At 37.9% G+C, this 14473-nt stretch overlaps 1 protein-coding gene across 4 annotated transcripts in view; it reads right to left on the bottom strand.

Moving 5' to 3' along the window:
* Positions 1–599: 599 nt before the first annotated feature.
* Positions 600–14473, bottom strand: part of NEK4 (NIMA related kinase 4) — a 36153-nt gene continuing 22279 nt past the window's right edge. For 3 of the 4 annotated variants that reach the window (XM_004738163.3, XM_013052783.2, XM_045079054.1), the window contains one exon: positions 600–1529. In XM_004738163.3, the coding sequence (XP_004738220.1) occupies positions 1437–1529 (93 nt within the window). In that variant the 3' untranslated portion in view covers positions 600–1436. Of the gene's footprint in view, positions 1530–8695; positions 8809–14473 lie in introns of those variants that run through there. The other variant, XM_045079051.1, reaches the window with a different exon arrangement.

The raw sequence follows: 14473 nt of genomic DNA, 5'->3' as shown, positions 1-14473 counted from the left end.
AGATTAAAAATGATTAAGCACTGAAGACAGAAAAACCACAGAATACTCAAATATATTGGGATGAAAACTGAATGGTTAAGCAAAATAAAAATATACAGAATAGGAATAATAACATATGGGGGGAGAATTTTTAAATTCTAAGAAAATAATATGTACATTAGGCCACAAGTGAGAAAACTTAAGTAAAACTGATATTTCTCCAGAAAGATGTAGATTCATAAAACATTCAAGAAATGGTGAATAGTTCAGGGAAGATCCAGTTTGCCAAAGATTTACCTCCAAAATGGGACTAAGACTAGGTGGCTTTACCTTTGAGTTCTAACAAACCCTTCAAAGTCAAGCTAAGAGGTCTCAGAAACCAGACCATGAGCACTGTGAGAGTGGGGAGTATTGTGTTTTACTCACCACTATATCCACAGCTCCTGGCATACAGTAAAACTAAAAAGTCTTGTTCAATGACTGGAAAGGGAACATTTCATTAGAGTATTTTATGTATAATTTTCAAAAAAGGTCAGGTAACATTTTTAATTATAAAAAGTGAAAACATTTCTGGTATTTTTAAAGACCCTTGAATATAGAAGTGAAAACTTACTAATCAAGACTTTTATAAAAACAATTTATTTCCCACATGGGAGTTACCCCTTATTAAACAACTAATAAAATATGTGATATATAGTCATACATTTAAAGACAACAAATAATTTGATGTACAAGAAGACAAAACTTCAGGAGATAAATATGTCCCAACATAACCAAAAGGAGTTGGATCTCACTTACAAATTGCTTAACTGGAAAGGGAATTAGTGTTTTAGCAAATGTTTTCGCCAATGAAAATATTACTCTTAAAAAAAGACCAGTATACAAAAACAGTGATTGACAAAGCCAAAATATTTCTTAGTTTCAATTCTTACATAATGTAAATGAAGTTCGTATTAAATGAAAATAAAAGGCTAAACATCCATCAATATATAAAAAAGGAATTCCATTGCTCAAATAGTAGGTACAACTTCATATTCATATTCAAAATCTACTCCCACAATCATGAGTTGACTTTAAAAAAAATAATTTATCAACTACTACCTGAAATTATTAACAATGACAATTAGTATCACTATAACATTCTTACTTCTATGCATTTATCACAATAGTACAATACAAAACTTCCAATCTAATTTTATGGCCCTATAATCAAGCTAATTAGTACCTTAAAAAAATAAAGTTCTAAATATAAAGTTGGTGGTTTGAGGCTCAGTAAACAGTAACCAGACATCTTGTACTAGACTTCCCTCATCAAGAGAGTAAAATAGCCAAAGGTTTTCTCTTTCTTTGTGACATTGCTTCATTCCAAAAGAGAATGGCCTCCAGCCATTATTACAGGTTTCTGTTTAAGCCAAAAACCTTTAAAAATAGGTCTTTAGTTCTGGCAGATTAAATTCTCAAAAATTCACATTTTCTTCAAAAAATTTCAACTGGCGAGCTTTCACACTGTAAGTTGTATATTTTTCACCCATGTGCTCCTGCAAACGTGCCTATTTGGGGAACATAAAAAGAAAATCAGTAAGTAGTAGAAAAAAACATCTGTAATCTTAGAAGAACAGCTTTAAATAAAGCGGGGGGGGGGCTTTTCTAAGTATGACCCTAGAGGTAGAAATCATATGGGAAAATACTATAATTTCTTTAAAATTTTTAAGCTTCAAGTTATCAAAAACTATAGTCCTACACTGGGGAAAATTTACAACATACATCCCCCCAAATTAATATCATTAATACAAAGAGCTCTTAGTAAAACACAACAATATTAGAATTAATAAAACAAAATCCCACAGATAATTCAGCAAAGGCATTCATAAAAATACAAGCAACAGAAATTTCAATCTAATAATCAAAAAAATATACTATGTGATACTCAATATATGCCTGGAACTAAAATAACACCTGATGTGTTAAACCGATGTCACACATCTCACACACAGTATCACTTTTGTGGTATTCCTGCTGAAAATGCATAATCTGAATCTATTCATGAGGCAACATCAAACAAATCCAAACCGAGGGACATTTTATAAAACACATGGCCTATAGTCTTCAAAAATGTCCTAACTGACCCAAGTTAAGTGAGATAAAACAAACATAAAATGTAATCCCAATTGAATCTATCTAGCATGATAGCCTGGGGAGCTCTGAAGACCCCTCTTCAGTGAAACTGATGAAAATTATTGTTACTTTTATTATTTTTTTTTTTTTTGAGAGAGAGAGTATGTGGGAGAGGGAGAGAGAATCTCAAGCAGACTCCCTTCTGTGTGCTGAGTTTGACAACAGGGCTCAATCTCACAACCCTGAGATCATGACCTGAGCCAAAACCAAGAGTCAGGTGCCCCAGGTGAAAATCATTTTTAAAACTTACCATTTAAAGTCTCTTGAAGTCATCCTGAGAGCGTACATACCAAATAAAGACACTTTTTCCCCCAAAAAAGATCTACTAAAAGCTACTAAGAGCAGTGAGAGTGGGTGGTATCTCAACTAAGACCCAACTGCCTCCTTCCCCCGTCCCATCTCAGTGAGACAAAAACTCCACAACCAGGCGGAAGCCAGCAACACAGGGCTCCCTTTCCAGCAGCTCCTAGTCCAAAGGCAATCTTCCTGGGAGCGGCAGAACTTCAGCATATCTTATCCTGCCTCCAGTATCTGTTGTCAAGGATAAGTTTTGAGAAAGTACAGCCAAGAGGTGGAAATCTGTACACCAGGTTGGACTTATAAGATGGAGGCTGTACCTTGAGAGCAGGGCCGATGAAAATACTGGGGCCCCAGTCACCTTTGCCCCAGACCATAGTGTGAAGACTCCATGCTGGGTGAAGCATGCTGAGGAGATGAGAGGCCCCTCACCCGCACGGAGCTTCTAAAGGAGGGGTAGCACTCAGATACAAGTATGCTACTGTCCTTACTCCCAGCTATGCTCAGGATCTTGCCTGGGGTGAGAAGACCTAAAACAGCACCAAATCGTTTCCTTAATGAACTGACCTCATTTAGAACAGAGTGGAGAAATTCAAGTGCTCCCCAAAACTGGAAGTAGTGGTGAACAGCAACTACGAAGAGACTGACAGATTCACGGCTACATACGCTAAACTGTGGGCCACCTACTTTGATGGAGACAACCAGGAAGCTGGGAGGAGCCCCCCTAGAGTCAAAACAGATTTCAAACACTGACCGTGGGAACCATCCCTTCAAAGGAGCCCAGATTTTGCTGGATCAGTCTATGGAGCAATATATGGCCCAAGGCACTGTTGGAAACAGAGAGCCATCAAACTGGCAGCTAAGAAACCTTAACAGCTGAGTGAAGTAAGGGCAAAGGAGAGTCCAAAGAGCTTTGCCAAACCCACTGTCATTCTAAGGTGGCTATGGATACAACCGAGGCCTCGCCAACTAAGAAGCAGCATCAAACTTACACTGTGGGGACAGGAAGAAGGGATAAAATAGACATCACTACAAAATCCAGCCAATCACTATAGAAGCAAATAATAATAGCAACGCCCCTCCTTGGGGAGGCCAGTACCCAGACTTATAACAATATATTTTCTGAAATGTCCAGTTTTCAGGAGTACGACACATACACTGGGAAAGAAGGCAGGCAAGAAAGGTACTACCTGTCAGAGTAATAAGATGCTAGAGTTAATAGGCAAAGACATTATAAACCCATTCAGAGAACTAAAGAAAACCACAATTAAAGAAATAAAGGAAGGTATGAGGGGAATGTCACATCAAACTGAGAATAGTGATGTAGAGAAATTATAAGAAGAACTAAATGGAAATTCTGGAGAGGAAAAGCACAATAACAAATGAAAAATTCACCGGAGGGCTCGGCAGTATATTTAATCTGGCAGAAAGAAAAGTTAAGTGGGCTGGGGATAGATCAATAAAGATTATGTAATCCAAGATTTTTAATCCAAGGAACAGAGAGAAAAAATGAAGAAAAGTGAACATTGTCTTAGAAATGTGAGACAGGGACGCCTGGGTGGCTCGGTTGGTTAAGCAGCTGCCTTCGGCTCAGGTCATGATCCCAGCGTCCTGGGATCGAGTCCCACATCGGGCTTCTTGCTCGGCAGGGAGCCTGCTTCTCCCTCTGTCTCTGTCTGCCATTCTGTCTGCCTGTGCTCGCTCTCTCTCCCTCTCTCTCTCTCTGACAAATAAATAAAATCTTTAAAAAAAAAAAAAAAAAAGAAATGTGGGACATCATTGGGGCACCCGGCTGGCTCAGTGGGTTAAGCGTTGGACTCTTGATTTCGGCTCAAGTCATGATCTCTGGATTGTGAGATCAAGGCCCATGTTGGGCTCCATGCTCAGTGGAAGTCTGCTTTTCTCTCCCTCTCCCTCTCCCTCTGCTCCTACCCCAGCTCACGCTCTCTAAAATAAATAAAATGTTTTAAAAAAAGGTGGGACATCATTAAACACACCAACTACAAATGTAAAGGGACCATCAGAAGGATGAGAGAGAAAAGAGCAGAAAAATTATTTAGAGAAATAATAGCTGACAACTTCCAAATGTACTGAAAAACATTAATCTACATAAGAGATCCACACACAGACACGTGAAAGTAAGTGTCAAGGGGCGCCTGGGTGGCTCAGTGGGTTAAAGCCTCTGCCTTCAGCTCAGGTTGAGATCCCAGGGTCCTGCCCCACATCAGGCTCTCTGCTCAGCAGGGAGCCTGCTTCCTCTCTCTGCCTGCCACTCTGCCTACGTGTGACCTCTGTCTGTCAAATAAATAAATAAAATCTTTAAAAAAAAAAGTGTCAAAAGACAAAGAGACAATCATGAAAGCAAGAGAAAAATGACACCACTTACATGGGAGAAGTAATAGCATTAACAGCTAACAAACAAAGGAGAGTAAGGGGCAGTGGGATAATATATTCAAAGTAATCGAGGAAAAAAACTGTCAAACAAGAATCCCATTGTAAGTAAAAACTACCTTTCAAAAATAAAGGTGAAGAAAAGACATTCCCAGACAAAAACAGAATCTGTGGCTAGCAGACCACTTTATAAAACTACTAAAGGAAGTTCATCAAGCTGAAAGTAAGAACCCGGGCAATAACTTCAATTTACTTGGAAACACAAAAAGCACTGCTTTCGGAGGAGGTTATGAAGAGGATGTTACCTCTGGTTCACCTGTGAGCCTGACTCTGGCAATTGGAGGTTCCCTATCCCCTCCTGTCCTTGGAATATGCATTCCATTTGCCTGCCTCACTCCCAAAGCATGCTCCAAGGACAAAGCCTTCAGATTATGATGTGGTGTTGAGACCATCTGGACAGCATAAGTGATTGAACCCAGTTAATATAACATATGTATATATACTACATATATAATATATGAACTTTTGAGATTTGGCAGGTGGGTGTGGAGATCTACTCATCTTGTGGCTGCCTACACCAAGCCTCATATGTGAGTTCCCTTGCTTATTAGAACTACCACCTACCAATCTGGAGTGTTTGCCTCTTCCTTCCTTCTCTCCCTGCCCTCCTCCTACAGGGGCCAGTTTCAGATTATACCTGAGAGTAATTATGCAAATAAAACCCAATATAAATGCATATTGTTTCATACAATAATTGTCTTTCTCCCCTTGACTTATTTCGCTAAGCATGATACCCTCTATTTCCACTGATCTCCCTGATATGAGGAAGTGGAGATGCAACATGGGGGGGTTAAGGGGGTAGGAGAAGAGTAAATGAAACAAGATGGGATTGGGAGGGAGACAAACCATAAGTGACTCTTAATCTCACAAAACAAACTGAGGTTTGCTAGGGGGAAGGGGGTTGGGTGAAGAGGGGTGGGATTATGGACACTGGGGAGGGTATGTGCTATGGTCAGTGCTGTGAAGTGTGTAAACCTGGCAATTCACAGACCTGTACCCCTGGGAATAAAAATATATGTTTATAAAAAATAAAAAATTATAAAAAATGCATATTGTTTCTCCTTTCTTCACTGAAATGATTTTTTAAAAAATACTTACGTAATCTCTATACCCAATGTGGGGTTTGAACTCATGACCCTGAGACCAAGAGTCACACACTCTTCTGATGAACCAGCCAGGTGCCCCTTCTCTGAACTGATTTTAAAAGTAAATATATAAGACAATATATATGAAAGATGACAGAGGAGGACCAGGACTACATCTCACATGGATAAAAACTGTGCTGCAGAATGCCTAGTGTAACTATTTTGGAACTCTGCAGTCTACTCAAGGCTTGCAGTTTCTGGAGTAAGGCTTGGAGGTTAAACTGTGGTTAATTTCAGGTCCTGAGGGTGGGGGAGCTGGAGGGCAGGCAGCTGTGCAGATGTTCCTGGAGCAGGCAGCACACAGCTTGTGGGGCCAGAGAAGGCAATGAGAACCTTGCCTCCAAATACTGGGGATCTGTGTACTGACAGATGACTGCTGCTTCAGAGGTATACACACAGAAGCTGCCAAACATTGTTGCAGTCCTCACTGATACAGTTACAAAGCCTTCCCCCTTCAACTGAAGCAAGTTAATGGAGGATTTAAAGAGACCACTATATATGCACAGTGGGAGTCCCAAAGGGGAAGAAAGAGAAAGAGAGATTTGAGGTAATAGGCAAAATGCACCAAGTTTGTAGAAAGACATGAATATAAACATCCAAGAAGCTCAACGAACTCTTAACTAGGCTGAAACTAACAGTTCCTACCCAGACACATTATAATCAAGCTGTTGAAAGCTGAAGAGAAAGGGAAAATCTTGAAAGCAGCAAGAAAGAGGTAACTCCTCACACATAAGGGATCTCCAATATGATTATCAGCAGATTTCTCTCAGAAATCTCAGAAATTTTGGAGGCCAGAAGGCGAATGGGCAGTATTTTCAAAGTGAAAGAAAGGAAGGAAGGAAGGAAGGAAGGAAGGAAGAATGTCAACCAAGTATCCTTTATCTGGCAAAAATGTTCTTCAAAAGTGAGCAAGAAAAAGAAATACTGGCATTTCCAAAAACAGATGGGTCTTGAAGGCATTATTCTAAGTGAAATAAGTCAAACAGAGAAAGACAAGTACTGCACAGTCTCACTTATGCAGACTCTGAAAAGACGGAACAGAGAACAGATTGGTAGCTGCCAGAGGTGGGGGTTGGGGTGGTGATGGAAATGGGTAAAGGTGGTCAAAAGGTACAAACTTTAGTTATGAGGTAAATAAACTCTGGGGAATGTAACTAACTGTACAGCATGCTGACTCATGATACATTTGAAAGTTGCTAAGAGTAGATCTTAAAAGTTCTCATCACAAGAAAAAAATGTTATAACTATGAGAGGTGATGGATGTTAACCAAACTTACTGTAGTAATCATTTCACAATAAATATAAAAATCATTAGGTTGTACACCTTAAACAATGTTATATATCTGTTGGGCACAGCAAAGATGGCGCTGGCCTGCCTTCTCTTCCGGCTAGAAAAGGCGCCACCGTGGCAGTATTGGCGACAACGTGGCGGTTTCGGTTCCGCATATCTCTGATATTTCCTCCTCTCGCCCAACACACCCTACCCAGTTACTGACTACATAACCAAACCCCATAGGCTCTCTCCCCGCTGACCTCATTTCCCATCCCCTACCCAATATAAGCTGCAACCCCGCTCAATAAAGTGAGATCCTGCTTCGACAGATCCCCCGAGTCTGGTGTGGTTCGTTAATGCGCCTGGACTCGCAACACGCTCAGCCCCAAGGGGAGCTACCGGCTGGCCCAGACGCTCTCCTCGTGCCTGTCGGCCCGCAAAACCTACCGGAGTCCGACATATATCAATTATATCTCAATAAAACCGAGGGGAAAAAGTAAGCGAAAACTTAAGATATTACTAAATAAACAAAAGATGAAGAATTTGTTACCGCCAGACCCAGTCTACAAAACTACTACAGGGAATCCTGTTAAGTTGAAATGAAAGGATACCAGACAGTACCACAAAGCTGTATGAACAAAGATCTCAGTAAAGGTGATATGTGAGCAGTTATCAAAGTTAGTATTATGTAACAGTGTGTAATTCCACTTTTGTTTTCTACATGTATTGAGAGATACATTCAAAAAATTGTGTCTCAAAGTTAGCACTATTGTAACTTTGTTTCCTATAAAATTAAAGAGACCAATGCACTAAAAAGGCCAATTACTAGTTTATGTTTTTGTTTTTGTTTTTTAAGATTTTATTTATGACAAAGATAGCGAGAGAGGGAACATAAGTATGGGGGAGCTGAAGAGGGAGAAGTAGGCTCCCCGCTAAGCAGGGAGCCTGATATGGGCCTTGATCTCAGGACGCTGGGATCATGACCTGAGCCAAAGGCAGACGCTTAACAACTGAGCCACCCAGGCGCCCCTAGGTTATGGTTTTGGATTCACACAATATATAAAGATGTAATTTTGTAACATCAGTAACTGAAAAGGGTGGGTACAGAGCTTTAAAGAAGCAGAGTTTTTTATGTTATTGAACATGAACATAAACTGGTATAAATTCAGATTAGAGATAGTGATGTTGTTACAATGGTAATACTTAATGCCATTGAACCAAACACTTAAAAATGGTTAAAGTGGTAAATCTGAAATTATGTGCATTTTACTACAATTAAATAAGCAACAAGTTTATAACAACACAAATTAAATAATTTAATGTTTTAAAATGATTAATTTTTTAAAACAATTTTTTAAAAGGATGTATCATTTATTGTTGAGCCTTTAACATATAGAAATGTAATCTATTTGCCAATAACACCATGAAAGAGATGAGTTGAGTTGCAGCAAAGCTGTATTAGGCTAAGGAAATGACTCCAGATGGTAACTTGAATCCACAGGAATAAACAAAGAGACACAAAAATTAATAAATAACAAAGTTACTATAGAAAAAACTACAAACACATACTTTCCTCTCTCTTTCAACTTCAAGAGACATAAAATCATATAAAGAAATAATTATAGAAAGACAGTGTTGGTTTTGTAACATTAATATGGCATGTATGATATATAAAATGATGTCACAACAAAGGGAAAAAGGGAATAGGAATAACACTTCTATGTCTTACTGGAATTAAGTGAGTATAAAGCTGAAGTTGATTCTGATAATTTAAGATGTATATGATAAGCCTTAGAGCAACCACTAAAGAAAGGAAAGGAAAATATACAGGAAAAATATTATTTAGGGAATTAAAATGCTACCCTAGCATTTTAAAATGCTACATTAGAAAATTTTCACTAAATGCAAAAGAAAGCAGTAAAGTAGAGATACAGGAACCAAAAAAATGAGACATATATAAAACAAAAAGTAAAATGCAGACATAAATCCAACTCTATCAGTATTAACATTAAATGTGAATGAATTAAACAATCTGATCAAAAAGCAGAATGTTAGGGTGTATAAGAAAACAAGATCCAACCATACATAGTATTTACATGAAACACATAACAGATCAAAGGTACAAACAGACTGAAAGTAAAAGGACAGAAAAAGATAAACCATGAAATCAGCAACCATAAGAAAGCTTAAGTGGAAAAAAAAAAAAAGAAAGCTTAAGTGGCTATACTAATATCAGCTAAAATAGACTTTCAAACAAAAACATGTTACTAGAGATAAAGAAGAAAATCTTATGATAAAAGTCAATTCATCAGAGAGATATAACAATTATAAATATATAATACTTAATAAAAAATACATATATATACCTAATCAAAGCACCAAAATACAGAAAGCAAAAATTGACAGAAATCAAGGAGGAAATTCAACAGTAGTTGGAGACATCAGTGACATCGTGGAGACACAGGACTCCACTGTCAGTAATGGGAAAAACAACCAGGCAGAACATCAACAAGGAAATAAGCCATTTGGTCAATACTATAAACAAACAAGAATTAAAACTAACAGACATCTAAAATATACTCCCCACAACAAGAGTTGAGTTGAATATAAATATTCTTCTCAAGCACATATGGAAAATTTCCACTAAGAAATGGACAAATTCTTAGTAAGACACAAAATTAGAAACAGAAGATTAGACAATCTAAGTATAACAAGACACTAAATTCATAATCAAGAAACTATCCACAAAGAGAAGCCCAGGCCCAGATGCCTTCATTGGTGAATTATATCAAACATTTAAAGAATTAAAACCACTTATTCACTAACTCATCCAAAAAACATAGAAGATCAGGGAACACTCCCCAACTCATTCTATGAACCCATTATACCCCAATAACACAACCAAAGACATCACAGAAAACTAGATTATCTTATAAGAATACAGACAAAAGAATCTTCAACAAAATATAAGAAACATGACTCCAAAGTCATACAAGTAGTAGTATACAACATAACCAAGGGAGGTTTATCACAGGAATGCAAGGATGGTTTAACATCCCAAAATCAATTAAGGTAACACACCCTGTCAATAGAATTAAATACAAAAGCCATATAATCATCAAAATAGAAAGCATCTGACAAACCCAATAGCTTTCTGTGATTTAAAAAAACACTCAACAAACCAGAAAAAGAAGGAAACTTCTTCAAGCTGATAAAGGGTATCTATAAAAACCCACAGACAACTAATAGTGAAAGACTGGATGCTTTCCCTCTTAGATCAGAAACAAAGTCAAGGATGTCCACTTGCACCACGTCCACTCAACACTGTACTGGAGCTTCTAGCCAGGGCAACAGGCAAGGAAAGAAGGAAGAGGTATCCAGACTAGAAAGTAAAACTAACTCTCTTCATAGATGACTTGATATTATATAGAGAAAATTCCAAGGAGTCCATCACAACAAAAAAAAAAAAAGAGGATATGAGGGCGCCTGGGTGGCTCAGTGGGTTAGGCCGCTGCCTTTGGCTCAGGTCATGATCTCAGGGTTCTGGGATCGAGTCCCGCATCAGGCTCTCTGCTCGGCAGGGAGCCTGCTTCCTCCTCACTCTCTCTCTGCCTGTCTCTCTGCCTCCTTGTGATTTCTCTCTGTCAAATAAATAAATAAACTCTAAAAAAAAAAAAAAGGATATTAAACCCAGTAAATAAGATTAGCAAGGTTGCAGGACACAAGATGAAGATTTTCAAAATCAAATTTATTTCTATGCATTTTCAGGAAACAATCCCAAATGAATATATAAAATTCCAATAGCATCAAAAAAAAATTCCAATAGCATCAAAAAGAATAAAATACTCAGGAATAAATTTGATAAGCAGGGTATAAAACTTACACTCTGAAAACTGTAAAACATGTTTTAAAGAAACTTAAGATCTAAATAAATGGAAAATTGCCTCACATTCATGAATCAAAAGTCTTAAGTTTATTAAAAAGGTAATACGCCACAAATTAATCAGCATATTCCATGCGATCTCTATAAAAATCTCAGCTGGCTTCTTTGAAGATACTGACAAGCAAATCTAAAATTCATAGAACTGTAAGGGACCCAGAATAGCCAAACAATTCTGAAAAATAACCAAGTTGGAGGACTCATCTACCTTGATTTCAAAACTTACTACAAAGCAACAGTTAACAAAACAGTATAGGACTAGCATAAGGACAAACACAGATTAAAGAAACAGTACTGAGAGTCTAAAAATAAACAGATGAGGGGCGCCTGGGTGGCTCAGTGGGTTAAAGCCTCTGCCTTCGGCTCAGGTCATGATCCCAAGGTCCTGGGATCGAGCCCCACATCCGGCTCTCTGCTCAGCGGGGGGCCTGCTTCCTCCTCTCTCTCTGCCTGCCTCTCTGCCTACTTGTGATTTCTGTCTGTCAAATAAATAAATAAAATCTTTAAAAAAAATAAAAAATAAAAAATAAAAATAAACAGATGTGTATATGATCAACTTTTTTTTTTTACAAAGTGACAGAATAGTCTTTCCAACAAATGAGTCAGACAATGGGATAGCCACATACGTAAGAATGAAGATGGACCTTTACTCTAAACCATATACAAAAATTAACTCAAATACATCAAAGACCTAAATATACAGACTAAAGCTATAAACTTTTATAGTTTTATAGCGAAAAATCTACAGGTATACCTAAATGATCTTGGATTTGACAAGGGATTCTTCGATTACACCAAAAACACAAGTAGCAAAAGAAAAATAAACTGGACTTCATCAAAACTGAAAATTTTTATGCTTCAAAGAACACTATCAAGGAAGTAAAAAGAAGAGGAGGTGGAACACTGGCTGCACTTTCCACCTGAGATGAACGAAGGGCTGAAGGTGGAGCTGGAGAAATTCAGGGGGCAAGGCCCTGCCTAAATCCATTGCATCCCAAAGTTGGGGGCCTACAAAGGAGAAGCTGGCCCCACGCACCCCAGCACCCACAGGGAGAACCTGGACCTGCTTGCAGACCAATAAGATTCACCCCAACCACCCACTCCCATTGAGGCCAGCCAAGAAATAAAGGTGAGGATTTCAGGCCATTTTAAAAAAAGGTGGGGGGGGGTGGTAAAAAGACATTCTACCACTCCCACAGAACGGGAAAAATATTTACAAATCATATATTTGATAATAAGACTTCTATCTAGAATATACAGAGAATTCCACAACTCATTAAAATATAAATAACTCGATTTAAAAATTGGCAAAAATCTTGAGTAGATATATCTCCCAAGAAAATATACAAATGGAAAGTAGTACATGAAAAGATATTCAACATCATTAGTCATCTGGGAAATGCAAATCAAAATCACATTGAATACTTCATACCTAGTAGGATGGCTATAAGCAAAAAGATAATAGTAACTGTTGACTAGGATGTGGAGAAATCGGAACCCTCTTATGCTGGTAGAAATGTAAAATGGTGCAGCTGCTTTGGAGAGCCATCTGCGAGTTCCTCCAACATTTAAATGTAGAATTACCATACGACCCAACAATTCCACTCCTAGTTATACACCCAAGGGAACTGAATCCACACAGGAGCTTGTATACCAATGTTTATACCAAACTTAGTCACAACGGGCAAAAGGTGGAAACAACCCAAATGTCCATCAACTGATGAAAAGATTGAACAACATATTGTGTGGCACAATAGAATACTGTTCACCCATTAAAAGGAATGAAATATTGATACACGCTCCCATACAGATGAACCTTGAAGACATTATGCTAAGTGAAAGAAGCCAGTCACAAAAGACTACATATTTTATACCATTCTATTAAATGAAAGGTCCAGAATAGGTATATTTATATAGAAAAGGCAGATTACTGGTTCTTTAGAACTGAAAGGAGAAGATAGAGGGCCAACAGCTAGAAGTACAAGGTTTCTTTTTAAGGAGACGAACATATTTAATATTGACTGTGGTGATAGCAAATATATATTTGTGAATATATTAAAAAAACCACTGAACTATACACTTAAAATGGGTGAATTGCATGGTATGTGAATTATATCTTAATAAATCTATTAAAAACAGTAATCCTTATTTCATTCAACCTGATTGAATTGAATCTACTGAATCCTAGAACAGAAAGATTTTTTTTCTTTTGCTATAAAGGATATCAGCATGACAATTAGTGAAATTTAAGTAAGGTCTGTAAATTAGATAACGGTATTATACTTTTTAAAATATTTTTTTAGATTTTATATATTTATTTTAGACAGAAAGAGAGCACAAGCGGAGGACAGCGACACAGAGAGGAACAGGCTCCCAACTGAGAAGAAAGCCTGAAGTGGGGCTCAATCCCAGGACCCTGGGATCACGACTTGAGCCAAAGGCAGATGCTTAACTGACTGAGCCACCCAGGCACCCCAATAATGGTATTGTGTTTATGTTAATTTTCTGAATTTGATCACTGAGCTGTAGTTCTATAAGGACAGATTCTATTTATTTATTTATTTACTTACTTACTTATTTTCGAGAGAGAATCACAAGCAGATTCTGCACTCAGTGTAGAGCCTGATGCAGGGCTTGATCCCCAAACCCTGAGATCATGACCTGAGCCAAAATCAAACCACCCAGCCAACTGAGCCACCCAGGCACCCATATTAGGATATATTCTTGTTTTTAGGAAATACACTGAAGAATTCTGGGGGTGGACAGACATTCTCACAAATGGATAGAAAAATAATTATACATATGGAGAAAGAGAATAATGAAGCAAAAGTGGCAGAATAGTAATATCAGGAAATACAGATGAGGAATATTGAGGAATTCTTTATACTCTTTCTGCAGCTTTGTATTAGTCTAAAATTATTTTATTTTATTTTTAAAGATTTTATTTATTTGACAAGAGAGAGAGATCATAAGTAGGCAGAGAGGCAGGCAGAGAGGGGGAAGCAGGCTCCCCGTTGAGCAGAGAGCCTGATGCGGGTCTCGATCCCAGGACCCTAAGACCATGATCTGAGCTGAAGGCAGAGGCTTAACCCACCGAGCCACCCAGGCGCCCCTAAAATTATTTTAAAATAAAAAATTAAAACAACACTTAGGTACCATTTATTATTAAATTGCTGGAGAAGTAATATTCAGCAGCCATCCAGGATAACAGAC

Source organism: Mustela putorius, unplaced genomic scaffold (genome assembly GCF_011764305.1).
Source record: "Mustela putorius furo isolate JIRA1106 unplaced genomic scaffold, ASM1176430v1.1 tig00000095_pilon_pilon_pilon, whole genome shotgun sequence".
Lineage (NCBI taxonomy): Eukaryota > Metazoa > Chordata > Mammalia > Carnivora > Mustelidae > Mustela > Mustela putorius.
The sequence above is the reverse complement of the archived record's forward strand: the minus strand, read 5'-3'. Positions and strand labels throughout refer to the sequence as shown.